This window comes from Protomyctophum parallelum (assembly GCF_964188405.1).
Source record: "Protomyctophum parallelum genome assembly, chromosome: 11".
Lineage (NCBI taxonomy): Eukaryota > Metazoa > Chordata > Actinopteri > Myctophiformes > Myctophidae > Protomyctophum > Protomyctophum parallelum.
The window spans coordinates 38,331,189-38,347,843 of record NC_139707.1 but is presented as its reverse complement, the minus strand read 5'-3'; the positions used below and the strand labels follow the sequence as shown (position 1 = coordinate 38,347,843).

General features: G+C 45.3%; 1 protein-coding gene across 3 annotated transcripts in view; it reads left to right on the top strand.

Annotated features, from left to right (window-relative positions):
• satb2 (SATB homeobox 2) overlaps nt 1–15,695 on the top strand; it is a 66,266-nt gene extending 50,571 nt beyond the window's left edge. The window contains exons 13-15 of one of the 3 annotated variants that reach the window (XR_014569988.1): nt 11,216–11,425; nt 12,091–12,663; nt 12,967–15,695. Coding sequence is in view for 2 of the 3 variants with exons in the window: in XM_083777135.1 (XP_083633261.1) it covers nt 11,216–11,425; nt 12,091–12,597 (717 nt within the window). In the remaining variant the exon portion in view is untranslated. Of the gene's footprint in view, nt 1–11,215; nt 11,426–12,090 lie in introns of all 3 variants that reach the window. The other 2 variants (XM_083777136.1, XM_083777135.1) reach the window with 2 other exon arrangements.
• Nucleotides 15,696–16,655: the final 960 nt, after the last annotated feature.

Sequence of the window (16,655 nt, the reverse complement as noted above, 5' to 3'; positions counted from 1 at the left end):
TAGGATGAATAATGAATGAGTTAGGCTATTTTAATGGTTTTTAGGCCATCTTGGACGCCATCTTGAAAATAACACCTTTCGGGTGATCAAACTTTGGTAAACTTTTAGTATGTTATTAGGGACACCTAATACTACAAAAAACTGTTGAGAAACCTTTTGTTGCAATTTTTTTAGGGTAAGGTGCTTTTTTTTCATAGATTTACTCACCTATATGTCTTTTCGTCTTTCAGTTAATACCCTAATTGTCGCACGACAGTGTCTAGCCATAGCAGTGAAAATAATAGCCGAGATCTATCTATTTTATTCCTAAAAAGTATAACGCTTATGGACATATGAGGTGTCCACCCGACAGCGCCGATATGAGTATTGTAAAACTCGGGTGGCAGATTGATTAAATGGATTTTCACCGACACCGGCCAGCGTCGTCATTCCTTGAATCCACTGAGGACGGTCGGTCATGCATTTATGCATTAGATTCCGACACCAGCCACATACTTAATATTACAATACAAAACCAGATGCTTAATAGTAAACTTATGAAACCGCATTATGGCTCTGCCTCCGGAGAGCCTGTCACTCATTCTTGATTGTAGTGCGAGATTCTCTTTGATCTATATAGCGCGCACGCTGGTGTGCGTGTGTGTCTGTGTCCGTGCGTGTGTCCGTGTATGTGTATATGTATGTGTGTGTCCCAGTGGCTTAAACCGTAAACAGTGTTAGTGGGTGGTGTGGTAGTGAAGGAAATGCCTCATTACTATTGAGGAGAGAGGCATGAGGGTGACTGAAGAGGAGACGGACGGGGGTCTCGCTGACATGTCGGCCCCTCCTTCTGTCACTGTGTCTGACTGTCTCTCTGGGTTAACACACATATACTGTACACACTGTCACACAAGGACACATCACCGGATGAAGTGGAAGGCTCTGAAACACGCACACGCGCACACACACACACACACACACACACACACACACACACACACACACACACACACACACACACACACACACACACACACACACACACACACACACATGCGCACGTATACTTCTTTTAGGAAACATTGCCAAACATGGACGCGTTGTAAAGTTCCAACCCAGGCTGTCATGACTACTGATGCTCTCTCTCTCGATGTTCTGTATGTTCTGTGGTCGACTGGTCGTCCATTGAAGACGTATGGGGATGGGAGAGAGAGAGAGAGAGAGAGAGAGAGAGAGAGAGAGAGAGAGAGGGAGCTGTGGTAACTCCATTAACAACATTCCTCTGTGCCTCTGACACTGAGGCCCTGAGCACAACATGCAAATAAAAGTGCAATTTTTACCCCACAACTTGCATCCTCCCCGTGGGGACATAGACAGGGATGGGTTGTGACGGAAGTTGTACCAATGGTATAGTAAATATGGCGTGTGCGTGTGTGTGTGCGTGCGTGCGTTGTGTGGGGGTGGGGGGCATGTGTTTTGCCATCTTTAGGCTCCTCCCCAGATCAAGCCCCCGCCATACCCAGGCTCCAGCCTGCCTACCACCACAGACCACACATGTGTCCCAGCTGCCACACACACACACACACACACACACACACACACACACACACACACACACACACACACACACACACAAGACCATTCTTTTGTGTATAGACAATAAGTGAATCTCAAAACCTGTAAACATGTACATGAAACATTTATGTTGCGCTGCCCTCCGAAGCCTATATTCTGTATCCTGCATGCTCTCTCTGTGTGTGTGTGTGTGTGTGTGTGTGTGTGTGTGTGTGTGTGTGTGTGTGTGTGTGTGTGACATGAGCCTCTTCGTGTCTGGGGCTCAGGGACTTGTCTGACCGTGTCACAGAGTGTATATTTATTCTGCAGGTATACGTGTGTGTGTGTGTGTGTGTGTGTGTGTGTGTGTGTGTGTGTGTGTGTGTGTGTGTGTGTGTGTGTGTGTGTGTGTGTGTGTGTGTGTGTGTGTGTGTGTGTGTGTGTGTGTGTGTGTGTGTGTGCGTGTGTGCGTGCGTGCGTGCGTGCGTGCGTGCGTGCGTGCGTGCGTGCGTATCTATGTGACCCTGCATCTAAATTATTATAGTTTTTGTTTTCATTTTGGTCTTTGATTGATTTTGTTATATTTCGTTATATTTTGACTGCATTGGCATTGGCTAATTTTAGTTTGTTAGTTGTAGGTATTATGAGCAAAGCCTGTTTTATTGAAAGACCCATATTGAGCAAAGCCATTTCATCTTATACACACCATGAACCACCACCGAACTCTTTTATTACATGTAAATTTAGTTTTTGTGTGTGTGTGCGCGTGTGTGCGTGCGTGCGCGTGCGTGTTATCGTGGGCATGCCTGTCTCCATGCATGCATGCATGCATGCGCACGTGCGTGAATGTGCGCAGATACATGCACATCTATGTATTCAACCATGCATGTGTGTGTGGGCATCTCAGTGAAGCAGGACGGGCCCTACAGTGACCCCAGTAGCCCATGGGACCCCCCATGGGACCCCCCATGGGACCCCCAAAGCAGCAGCAGCACATTTCTCCATGAGTGACCCGGCCCCGCTGCCCTGCATGTCCCCCACCTCTCCCCCCTACGTTCATATTTATAATATGCCTTTAGCAGTTAAGTGCCTCCCTCTGCTAATTTGGCACCGTCTGCCCTAATGAATTATTTCTCCATTGTTTTTGCCAGATTGAATTCTTGAAGCATAGGGGTGTTAGGGGTGTGTGTGTGTGTGTGTGTGTGTGTGTGTGTGTGTGTGTGTGTGTGTCTGTGTGTCTGTCTGTTTGTCATTTTTTTAATTAATATTTGAAATACTTCAGAAAACATAGTTCAGTATTTAGAAGGCGTTCTTGGAATGGGCCTCAGTCCTACATGGGTTAACACTCTGGGCTTTACGTGTACATGTCTGTCTAGTGATCAGTGCATTCTGGTGGTCTCTCGGTCTCTCGTTCACTGTCGAACTCAGGGTGGAGCTTGGTTTTCTTTTTTTTACTGGTAAACCACAATTAAGTTAATTGTTTAATTGCAGATAAGTGGAATGAATACCCCACACATTGAAAGACAGAGAAAATCACATGCGCGTGTGAGCGTTCGCGCGGACACCCACCCACACACGCACACACACGCACGCACTCACACACACGCACACATGTACTCACACACATGCACGCACGCACGCACGCACGTGCACGCCCAGTTGGAGACAAACCTTTCTCCCACATTGCCTCAATTACTATACGTGTATACAGTTTTCCATCAAAGACACGTTATTTAACAAGAATAGAACGCCTGCAAAGTGACTCATCTACTGCCCGCCTGCGGCTGCTGACATGAGTGATTGAGATAGAGAAAAAAAGACCCGTTTATACTTCACCGTAAGACGCAGGTCAAACATAGCCCGTCCACAAGCTCACAATATGGGAACATGTAGATAGAGAGAGAGAGAGAGAGAGAGAGAGAGAGATAGAGAGAGAGAGAGAGAGAGAGAGAGAGAGAGAGAGAGAGAGAGAGAGAGAGAGAGAGAGAGAGAGAGAGGGAGGGAGAGGGAGAGAGGGAGAGAGGGAGAGAGGGAGAGAGGGAGAGAGAGAGACAGACAGACAGACAGACAGACAGACAGACAGACAGACAGACAGACAGACGGAGAGAGGGAGAGAGGGAGAGAGGGAGAGAGGGAGAGAGGGAGAGAGAGAGAGGGAGAGACAGAGAGAGATAGAGACAGCTAGAGAGAGAGAGAGAGAGAGAGAGAGAGAGCCAGAGAGAGAAAAAGAGAAGAAAAAACACACTGATTAACAGGAAAGGTGAAGTCATGCAGAAAACCAACAGAAAAGTGATTTTTGTCCTTCATTACATATTTATCTGTGTGCTAATGGTGTCTCTGGTGGTCGCACATCGCTCTTGCCCCCCCAAACATAAATACGGGCAAAGATACAGCAGAGCAAGTGTGTGTGTGTGTGTGTGTGGGGGGGGGGGGGGCACAGCTCATTAAGGAGAACATTAATATTTCATCTTGTATAATTCTTTCATAGTTCTGCACAGTCATTTCCCTTGATTTATGTCTAAAAGAAAACTTTTTTTCCTCTTTAATGCAATGCACTTATGGCACTTACAGTGAGTGACATTGGGGAGAGAGAGAGAGAGAGAGAGAGAGAGATGGCGGTAAAGAAACAAAGAAGAAATGTAGCGATCAGACGGGGCCAAGCAATAAGAAAAATCACACCCGTGTGAACTGAGCGGTGCAGGCTGCTCAACAACACAGCTGGCTGGCTGGCAGTTATAGCTATAGTTCTCAGTGTGAATGGCCCTTTTAGGCTGCTCAACAATGCCACTTCAAGTCACCCAGCGGTATTGCAGCTGTTTGTACCACAAACAGACTCACTTATTGTGATTGTATAGTCTTTTTCTTATTGCTCCATTCCTTGGCCCCTCTTATCGCTGCTTGCAGCTGTATATATATATACATATTATTATATACATATAATGTATAATCTGGTTCTCCCAGTCCCGGCAGAGTATATAGTTCCGGAGCAACGTTTTGTGTGGCCTTGCTCATTCCCTGATGGACTGATCGAGGGTATAGCTACTGGGACGTAAGTCGGGATTTGATCAAGCCAGGATGGGTCGCCTGAGTGAGGGGTATGATGTTGGTAGACCAGAAACCCCCGTTCACCTCAGGATACATCACTGAGAATACGTCCCAGCCAGGTGCATCTAAGTTAGAGTTTTTCATATAATTCAAAACGGTGGGAGATCTAATGCTCAGAGGTCATATACCTCGGGCAGAGACGCAGAGGTGGACACAGTAACTGTACTTAAGTACTGTACTTAAGTACAGATTCTGAGGATTTGTACTTTACTTGAGCATTTGATTTTTTTAATAGGCTACTTATTACTCTTACTCGAGTGCATTTCCAAGACAATTTTAGTTTGTCTTTTAACCCATTTTGGGGCGGGAACCCCTTTTAGTGTTTTAAACATTATGTTATACTATGCTATTGAAAAATAGCAGATCTACAAGCTCATAGCGCACGCTACGAGCTTGTAGGTCTGCTATTTTGGTAAAATCGTAAAAATGTGGCGCAAATCTTTGAATATATTATTCTTTCAAAGTGAATGTTTTTAACTCCCCCTCCATGTCTGGCTTTCAGACATGATGTCATGTGGCAGCTAAGTCTATGGACTTTCAATGTTTGTCTTATTCAAAGGAACCCCCCCCCCCCAAAAAAAAAAACAACAACCCCCCCCCCCGCCAAAAATCAGCATGCCCCCCCCTGTGACATCATGTGAAAAGCCACACTGGTGTGATTTTTGTTTCTTCCCCACTCGCTGTTCAAACTACTGTTGTTAAGAGGGGACGATCGGCACAATCAATTCTTAGCTTTTTCTGTATTGTAACAAAAAGTAGTATATATGATAATCATGCAGGGTTCCTACACATTTTCCATTTTAAAATTCTATACTTTTCCAGACTCAAATTTCTGGATTTCTCTGTAGATTTCGTTACAACTTATTTGACATTCGAGTGCAAATACCTATAGATGCTTATGCAACTAAAATGCTTTTAAAATCCAACCGCTAATTTAAATTTATAATTTATTAAGTGTCTGTATAGGACAGGTTATTCTAATATGTTGGCAAATGATTTCAAGAAGATTGTCACCACCTTAGCCATGCGATGGTGGGGAAAATAGCCAATGTGCAAGCTCACAACATGTCACAATGGGACACATTGTAAACTGTATTATGTACCTTCAACCCCTACAGTAACATAAGTGATGTTCATGTACAATTCACCAGTGAACTATAAAACTAAAGTAAAGTCCACTAACTTTATTTTTCTTCAATGGCTGTTTCTAAACAAATATTTATAACGGAAATGGTCCTATACCGATACTCATCATTTCCCCTTAATAGATTGGAAAAACAATACATTGTTCTCCATGAATGGCTTTTCTAAATAAGAAGCGGAAATAAATGAGTCAATAAAGAAATATTACATGTTTGCGCTGGCTGTGAAGCCTCCTTTATTAACTGTGTCCATGGACATGATGACGAATGCAGCCGAGCAATTATGGTTTCCTTATGAAGAAAAGATACGTGCGCTTTTCTAATAACTGCACTGCGTAACTAATAAATGTTCAGACAAAGAGAAGTGCATGTTATTTGTGATGCTATATGCAATTCATACGTATTGTCTTTCAACAGATTTGGTGGGGGATGTGTGGATTTGTTAAAAGTTTTTACAAGTCAATAGTCTGGAAACAATACTTTTTCTACACTCTTTTGTCCATAGCCTACTCATCCAGACCAATCCAAGTCCAATTCCATACTTTTCCATATATTACTTTCCATACTCCCTTGTTATACTATTTCGTATAACGTAGTTCTACAAGAAAGCACATTAGTGCCAGAGTAATCTAGTAAGAGAGTGGCGACACTAGCGTTTACTCCCATGGTAACAATGGAATGCGGAAGTGCTCATTCTATCTCAATGGGATAGTTCCAGTAATAGGAGCAATGTTTGGAACTATAGCCCACAGGTGCCCGCTTTGCGGCGAGATCAAAGCGTGTCGCTACTCTCCTACTCTACACTCTGATTAGTGCATGCAGTTTGTTATACTAATATGTATAATGTAGTTCTACAAGAAAGCACGTGAGTGCATATACATAAGAGTTACTTCTCTGAAACAAGGTCCTATAACATATTTGTGAAAAAATTACATCAATTCGTCAATGTGAAAACTACAAAATGTACTTTTACTCTTGAAAATGTAAAAAGCAAGTACTTTTTTACTCTTACTTAAGTAACATTTTGACGGAGCTACTTTTACGTGTAGTGGAGTAAATCTGAACAGGTCGTATCTGTACTCTTACTCAAGTACTGGGGAGTACTCTGTCCAACTCTGAGTAGACGCATGTGTATTGAAGTTTTATTGCTGGCGGTTAAACGGTTCATGAGCTATGTCTGTTCAAAGTTTGCATTTTAAATTGATCACTGTAGCACCACCCTTTGGCCAATGGTTGTGGGCTTCTAAGCAGGGTGACATATCTCTCTACCATTGCTGCATTTAATAAAAAAACGGAGAGCAGACAGAAGAAATTATTTATAATTCAAAGGCCCAGGCCAATTGAGTGCTATAGCGCCACCCTTTGGCTAGTCGTCATGAGCTTCGCATCCTCACCGTTTGGCATAGCCCTCTGCCATATTGCCAAGTTTAGCAAAAACCGACTGCACGGTTAAGCCAGAACTGCTATTTTTGGCGGAAGGAGAAGAAGAAAAAAACAGATGAATACAATAAGCGACCAAAGTTCCTTCGGGCTTGGCCCCTTAATGAGAGAGAGAGAATTGAATTGAAATTGAATTGAGATAGATTGAAAGAACACGGGCAAAGGCAAGCGAGAAAGAGAAAAAGGTGGGGGAGTACAAAAAAAAGAAAAGGAAAGAGAACGTTTTCACGAATATTGAATTATATGGCATGAGAAGAGCCAGTCTGGTCCAGGGGTTTCCAGTGTTTGTGGTTTTTGGGGAGAGCACGGGGGCTGTACTGTGTTGCGCTACAGTGACATGTGGACAATAGAGGGGTCAGGAGCAACAGCAAAATGGGAGGAGCTAGAGATCAGTAGGTTCCCGCGGAGGAGGGACAGAATGGGAGGCGACGAACACGAATAGAAGAAAGAAGAAAAATGTAATAAAAGACGACACGTATAATAAGCCGGCAACCTATACATATTCATCATGTACCTGGGATTTGAACCCGGGTCTCCCATGTGTTGAAACACTGATGTTCTCTAGGCAAGATGCTTAACCTGATGAGACATTGTGCTTCAGGAGCCTCAGGGAGAACTTCATCGACAACCAGTATGTGTCCTCCCTGACACCAGGGTCCAAATGACTCTCTAGTCTAGCAGAATAGAGAGACCACCTCCAACCACCACACCACAGATAGTTCAGTGCTATACATCTCCGACCTGCAGAAGATGCTCCTACATCATTTCTTTTCACTTGTCCCGAGCTCGGCACGGGGCTTGAGAAATGTGAATGCACGCACGGGTGAAATCTGCCTGAGGGAGACATGAGGGAGGGAGAGATGGACTCGTGCTGAAAAGCTATATGGGAGTGTTGGATAAGGTGGGAGGGAATAAGGTCTGGAGAGAGAGAGAGTGAGAGCGAGAGAGAGAGAGAGAGAGGGAGGGGGAGCTGCAGAGGGACTTTGGGGGGAGTTACTGGCATTGGTCGGAGTCATAGGGCTGATTTGGACATGGAGTCATGTCGGCTTGGCAGACGCACGCCGCTTTATTAGTGTCCTGATGCATTAGGAGTGAAGAGAGAGAGAGAGAGAGAGAGGAGAGCAAGAGGCACGGAGAGAACTATACGAGGGGGGGAAGCTGGACGACGGGAATGGAGGGAAGGGACGACAATCATGCAGGGGGAAAGAGAGGAAGGTGGAAAAGGAGCGTAAGGTGGAGGTGGAATAGAAGAGAAGAGAAGGAAGAGAGGAGGGAGGCGTGGTGGAGCCGACTGAGATGAAGTGTGAAGGAGCCACCGCACTGCTCTCTCTCTCTCTCTTTCTCTTTTTCTCTCTTTCTCTTTAGCTCTCTCTCTCTCTGCCACTAACATCAGCATTAGCGCATGAAGGAGACCAGGCCTTGCAATTCTGTGTGTGTGTGTGTGCACACGTGCGTGTGCGTGCATGCGTGCAAGTGTGCTTGTACTGTAAGCGTGACATCAATCCATGAGTCCTTGCTGTCTGCCCAAAGGAACCGCGTGGAGATGATGAGGGTCCGTGCAAAAAGCCCTATAGGAAGGGAGGCCGGTTTCGCAACAATCCTCCTCCATGATTCACCCTCAATTTAGTTATTAAGTGTCACGCTGTCTCACTGAGTTTGAGCAGAGATGTTTGTGGCTGTGTGGTCCTTTATTAGGGCAGGGTAGATATCTGTACTCCTGGCAACCTTTCCTCGTTTACGTCGTATCACTTACCACCATTACCACAACTGTTGCACCATTTCTAAATCTGTCATCTGTGTGACAGGGAGAGAGAGAGAGTGAGTGGGAAATGAGGATAAAAAAAATAATCTTAAAAACTTCCTGTAAATTCCCTCCCCCCCCCCCAAACTCAGCAGAAAAAAGCCCCCGCACAGTGAATTCGGAGCAATTTCATGGTCTGGCCTGCCCTCGATATTATTCGAGTAATACCCTGTTATTATTGAAGAGAGGGAGAGAAAGGCGAATGACTATTATCTTTATGTGGGTCCTTTAATTTTAATGCACCACAGATTTATAGCTGGGCATTCCAGTGGGGAGGGCCCCTCCCTGCTCTTTAAGCCAACGGGAGGGACACGACCACAGGCCTCTCACAACAGCCACCGTACCTTCTGACAAACAGCCACCGACTAGCCACTTTCGCTCCTTGCTGCACTTCACCCTGCCCTCCGCACTGTCGAATAACCACAGAAGGATCCCACCCACCAGAATAGCATAACACGCTTCTCCCACACACACACACAAACACACACACACACACACACCTACTCCACAGTAGCAGCACGGTCTCTCATATACATAGGCCTAGTATTTGTTTTAAAGGTGTGTGGGTAGTCCGTTCGTCCCTTTTATTAACTTGAGGTTGCGGCCCTCACATCTAGAGGTCGGGCTGCTACGTGGCCCTCACACCTACGGTGTCCACTCGACCTGACATGCCCATGAATGGAGAGATCTCTGTATCTGTCAGTCCTTGTCCCTGTTATGCCGATATATGGTGATATCGGTATCGGTATTTTCCCCCTTTTGTGCCCATATATGGAGCTGATTTGGACTGATTTGTTTGCTGATGATGCCATAACGACACATTGAGGTTAGACAACACACTCTATATATATATATATATACAATATTTAGGCATTAGGAACTCGAGTCATTATACGGTTATGTCTGCCTGCTTGTCCGCCTGCCGGCCCGGCCGGTCCTCCCTTAAGCCAATCTTATAGGATAGTTCTCCCTTTTATTCTTTTCATTTTGAAAAAGACAGTGGGACGGCAGGCTAATATCTGGTTGGATTGACATCCTAAAGGACAACATATATTCACATACAGTAATTGGTCCTTACTATATCAGCTCCTATATCAGATGGTACCATTTCTGTCTCCTCCTCAGTCTGTGTCTCAAGCTGCGTTCACATGGGCAGATGGAGGCAGGTTTTTTTGATATTTTAAACAAGACATTTGTCTTCTTCATTATTAACGTAAGAACAACGGTTTTATATCACAGAATGTCAACTTTCCACCAAATAAACGCAGAACGAGTCGATGGAAATGGTGCATCTTAATGATAATTAGTGAGGACCAATTATACAAAGTTAATGAGTTCTGAAGGCAGGTATCTTAAGCACAGCATGTACAATGGATTACTGGTTTACTAGATTTACTGTACATAACCACGCTATATAGCCTATAATCGTGCACTAGTTCTCCTCCTCCCCTCAGCTATCAGCTATTAAAAACGCGGCAGGCATTCATTATTTCACGTCAATCTAATTGCTAACTTGAAGCAGACACAACTTAGTACAGGACACTTTCTCTCTGTAGTTTCAGGAAACTCACTCTCTCTCTCTCTCTCTCTCTCTCTCTCTCTCTCTCTTTCCCCCTCTGGTGATGAACGAGCAGGTTAAATAGTGCTGGAATGTGGTAAGTTAGTAAATGAGAGACTGATGGGGGCAGACAGATGCTTGGCTAATCTTACACGCATCAGGTCAAAGGTATACACACGGCGGCCGGCAGTCTGTTACGAAGGCACGGAGCAGGCTAATAGGCCATGCTTTGTGAGCTGTGAAACAATATCGTTCTCACCCTCTGCAAAAGCCCATGTGTGGCTCTGGCTACTGTCTGTAAGCGTAGAGAGAGAGAGAGGAATGGCTCAGTGGCTGTCTGTGGTGAGGAAAACAGATAGCATTATATGGGATGACGTTCTAAAAGCGCTCACTATATAATGTTGCATTTGTAGATGTCACGCAAACTTAAAGAAACGTTAAAGCGTTCTTTAAAACTAGTGGTGCCTTGCAGTCCCTCCATAAACTATGCGCCTACATGCACACGTGAATGATAGTGAGAGAATGAGAGTACACACATACCTGTAAATGGTCAACATTTGTAGGCCGGGTTTGAACTGTTTTAGTGGAATTCCAGGATGCACTTTTGAAGAGGGGTCACTGTACCCCATTAATTAGTTCTTCACCTTCTCTCGACAGCCACTCCACAGGCCGCCCCCGACACCCCTGAAGGAGCACCACCACTCCCCCATGCGAGAGGAGCCCCCATTGCCCCCTCCGGTGGTCGAGGACGGAGCACAGAACCTGGTGGGAACAGGAGGAGGCGGCGGCGGGTGTACGCCTGGCAATGTCAGCGGTGGAACCAAGAAGCCACGATCACGCACCAAAGTACGAACTCTTATCTCACTGGGTTTCAAGGGGCGGGGGGGGGGGGGGGGGGGTGGGGGGGAGGGGTTAAGCCGTTAAGGGGTCCCCACTCCCCAGCTAAATTTAATTGGGGGTCCTTGACATGAACTTTTCTTTTTTGTCAAATATGTTTTTATTGAACAGATTATAAATTGTTACAAACGTTATGATATGAAATACTTTTTTTTTTTTTATGAAACAAAATGAAAAAATAAACAAAACAAAAAAAGAGAAAGAAATCCCTTAACCCATACTGCTCAGTGACACTGCATACTATATAATAAGATGATAGAAAGCTCATGGAAAACATCTGAAAAGAAAATGGCGTACAGTCAACCATATCAATGGTATCCTGTCTATTAATTGTTTCTACTCAGGTAATGGACAAGGGGCAGCCAAACCTTATATCAAACTGTCTCTCCCTGTTTCTCAGGAAATACCTTATTCTCTCAAGATGAACTGTACTAGTCATTTCATTTAACCAGTTCTTAAATGCAGGAGCCTCCTCCTTCTTCCAGTGTGTCAAAATTAGTTTTTTCGCTGTAATCAGACCATAGACATGAACATTTTTGTGATGAGAACAGTTGATTTAACGGTTGTTAACTAACAATCTCCAATCTAAATCCCTTCATGCTTATCTTGTATAGATCTCCCTGGAGGCACTGGGAACCCTGCAGAGTTTCATCCAGGACGTGGGCCTCTACCCGGACCAGGAGGCCATCCACACCCTGTCCGCGCAGCTGGACCTGCCCAAGCACACCATCATCAAGTTCTTCCAGAACCAGCGCTACCACGTCAAGCACCACGGCCGCCTCAAGGAGCTGGGCGAGGGTGCGGCCGCCAGCGGCGGCGTGGACGTCAGCGAGTACCGGGACGAGGAGCTGCTCTCGGGCTCCGAGGACCCGGAGTCCAGCGAGGACGGCGCAGAGGAGATGTACGCGTCCTCGGAGGCGGCCGGCGGGAACGGCGGAGGGCTGAGCCAGCCTCCTCCGGCTTCCTCCTCCGCTGGATCCACGTCCAGCCAGGTCTCGTCGTCGGCGAGCGGAGCGGCTCAGGACGAGGGCAAGGACAAGGGTCTCACTCGGCCCGGTGGGCCTCTGACCGCCGGGAGTACCTCGTCCAGTCCCAGAGAGCAGGCCGAGTACCAGAGATAGAGACTTGGACGGCAAACACAAGGAGAGGAAGAGAGCAGAGATGTAAAAGAGGCAATCCTGGAGAATGTACGTGAGAAACTCAAATGACGGGTGGAGGTATGGCTACACAGAGGCACGTGCGAGTGTTGAGGGATGTGTAAAGGGAGTCATACAAATTACCAGACAAATTAGTGATCATTTCAGACAAAATATCTGATATCTGCGAGGTGATATTGTGGAGTGGTGAAATTACAACGTTACCTCAGTGGGAGAAAGCAGGTTGCCACTTTGCGGTGCTGTGACACAGCGTTTTGATATGGAACTGTGGAAGACAGATTTATGTTGTTGTTGCTTTATTGTCCTGAGATAGAACTGCTACTTCCCATACAGTATACCTCCGCAACCACAAGATGATACTGTACAAAATCTACTACCGTCTCTGTGTGTTAATGGATGTGACGAACTGGAAACCATCACAACCTTCTCTCTCAGCCAGCCAATCCCAAAGATGACACTCGTCAAGGAAGGTGGGCTGCTCTCTCTCTCTCTCTCTCTCTCTCTTGTGCTTTCTCTCCACCAGATACACACACACACACACACACACACACACACACACACACACACACACACACACACACACACACACACACACACACACACACACACACACACACACACACTCTCTCTCTCTCTCTTATATGGTGTAGTCAATGGGGGGGGGGGGGGGACTTATCAAGACCTCCACCATGCCATAAATCCTCAGGACAAACACTGACTACTCTTTTGAGGACTTGGATGGACAACACTTTGTGACTCCCTCTCAGACATCAACCCACTCCAAACTCACCTCCTGTCCTATCTGGCTCTTAACTAAGCCCCTCACACACTGGTATCTTAGCGGATGTGACGCTCTCTCTCTCTCTCTCTCACCCCTCCTTAAGGCCCCTCTTATTTAGACTCATGACCCGGTTGTGAGGTTTTTGGTGATTCGACAGAGAGACATTTTGAACGGCGGTGGACAGTTTGGCAGAGAGAGAGATAGACAAAGAGACAGACAGAGAGTGGACATTGTGGGTAACAATGTGCAAACTCCTCCGAGGATGTGATGCGGAGGGATACTTTTGGGCCTTCCAGGCCACTAACCTTCTGATGTGATGTGCAGCGGGGAAAAAGCGCTGGGGACGGAGTAGATATTCGGCAACCAAACAATCAGTCACTTTACTGTATGTGCGGTAGCGGTAGCCCACCTGTTTCACTCTGCTCTCTCCATCTCTCTCTCTCTCTGTCTCTCTGTCTCTCTGTCTCTCTCTCTCTCTCTCTCTCTCTCTGGTGCTCACAGGTGCTCACAGTCATGTGTTCCACCACACCTACCCGCACTTAAACTCTACCAACCCTATTTATTGCTATCTTTATCCATGATTATTATTATTATTATTATTGTTATTATCATTATTGGTATTATTGTTGTTATTATGGTTGGACTTGCTGTCATCGCGTGCTATTTCTTGGTTTTATTTCCATGTTTTGTTTTGTTTTCAAATGAATATTGGCTTTTGGAACAGTAGCGCTCATTTGGGTAACTAGAGACACTAGAGCTGTAGAGCACACTGACCGAGGGGGGGAAAAATCAAGGGAAGAAGAAAGAAAGAAAGAAAGAAAGAAAGAAAGAAAGAAAGAAAGAAAGAAAGAAAGAAAGAAAGGAGCGGACAGTGGAAAAAAAAGGTGGAAAAAGAAGCAGTTACTGAGTGTTATTGAGTAAAAGTCGTGTCTGTTTGTGTTACGCCAACTCCTTTGTGACTCTATTTCCCAAAGATGGTCAAAAAAAGGACTTGGCAACGGTGGAACCAGATCCAAAAACATTTAAGGAAACATTGGGGTTGGTTTGTGCGCGTGCGACCCGTGCGTGTGTGTGTGTGTGTGTGTGTGTGTGTGTGTGTGTGTGTGTGTGTGTGTGTGTGTGTGTGTGTGTGTGTGCGTGTGCGTGTGTGCGTGTGTTAGTGTGTGTGTGTGTGTGTGTGTGTTTTAAACAGCACTTTGTTGCTGCAGATAATGACAATCTACTTTTTTGAGCCATTACAGAATCATGGCAGGCTTGACTCTGCTCACCACTTTAAATGTATGTAAATACCAGACGTGGATCAAATTGTAATTGATATACTTTCTCTGTTTTGTCTTACTGAGCAACTTTGAGTGTTTGTTTGAGCCAGTCTGGGTTAGCAGAATTAACAGTGCTGCACTTTTGGACAATGCAATGAAATTCAAGTTCAGTTCAATTTCAATTTATAATTCATTGCACCAGGCAGGCCACATTCACTCAATCCCGGAGTATTTAAAAATACAAACAAATTCAAACTGTATATTGTTCTGTTGTCCGGTGCAAATGTGTACAAAATGTGTGTGTTTGAATCCACATCTGAGAATGAATCACTTGTATGTCAGGGGATCTCTCATTTGACTGTCTCAATCGGCTGCTACATTCACACAGAGGACCTGCCTTGTAATCTTACACTGTAACATCCTCAGTGTTTATAACTGTGAGGGTGTACATATTTATACTCTCATAGTGACTAAGATAGATTAAAGTTGTTGTACTGTAGGTGATATTTTTGTTTGAGGCTGATATACTAAAAGTGGGTCGTCGGTTTCATCCGATCAGGAGAGAGAACCCATTTATCAGAATACAATTTTATATCGTGTTTCAGTTCCAATTTCAATGTCTGCTCAATATTGTTGATTTGTTACGTCACTTTCAATTCCACTTGTTTATCCTGTACGACGAGTGTACGAGCTGTTCTCTTTCCTGTTCAGATCAAATTGGTATCTCGACCCTAAAATGTATTTTCTGAGCTGGAGAGACAGGGAGACGCCTGTCCCTCAACCAACACAGTAATGATTACTAGTGGAATATAGAGATATTTGACACTTATTAACCAAAAATGATCACTTTAAAAAAACACCTTTAACACTGAGGATTTCACAGTGTATCATCGACTCCAATGCTTCGTTGACTTTGTTGTGTTGGTCTGTATGACAGGAATCAGGGTTATAAGTCAATCGCATTTCATTTGGAATCTTGGTTCATTCAATGTTGAAGTGAATTAAAATTTGTGAATTCATAATGGGCTGAGTGTTGTTTTTACCCCCCCCCCCACAAATCACAACACGACACGTATACAACATGCCACACACACCACGCACGCACGTGCACGCATGCACACATGTCACATGCACACACGCACGCACGCAAACTGCTTCACACACACACACACACACACACGCATGCACACGCACACACAGCACATAGACATTATGCACTTAAACACTCATTCATTCATTCATTCATTCATTCTCTCTCTCTCTCTCTCTCTCTCTCTCTCTGTCACACATACAAACACACACACGCACGCACGCGCACGTGCGCCGTGGCAGGCCCCGCATTATTCCGAGCCAATCAATTAAAGGTCTGCATAAAGCCACAGGGGCTGGGGTTTCTAATAAGAGGCGGCGCACGGGGAGTGACAGTAATTCACATGGAAAGCACTGCCAACGCTCTCAAAGTGGCTCCGTCTCTCTCTCTCTCTCTCTCTCTCTCTCTCTCTCTCCACTGTCCCACAGGACTGTTACTACTGGAGGGTCTGCTGCTAGAGCTATGTATGAGCTACAGCTCAGCTCTAGAGTGAGACCCACTGTTTGTCGTCCTTGCTAGCATGCAGCAGAAACAATGGGCCCTGCCTGATAATGGGGCCCGTCTACCACATCCTGTGTCAGTAATGATCACATGAGCCCCGGCGCCTGGGTTTAATGTCAGCACTATAAGAGCGATCCCCTGCCGTTTTCAATGAGAGAGGGGGAAAAAAACAAACCTGACGTCTCAACTACAATGTGGAAGAATGGGTCTACTACACAGTGCAATGTGGCATTTAGGCAAGGTCAAAAATCATGTTTCCATGTTACGACTTCTTTTTTCTTTTGTGGTTTTCCTCTTTGGCAACAAAAAGATGGCTGCAAACGGAACCATCTGCTGTTCTGGTGTGAATATCCGCGTGTGTACCGTTAAATTTGCACATCCGTAAGTCAAA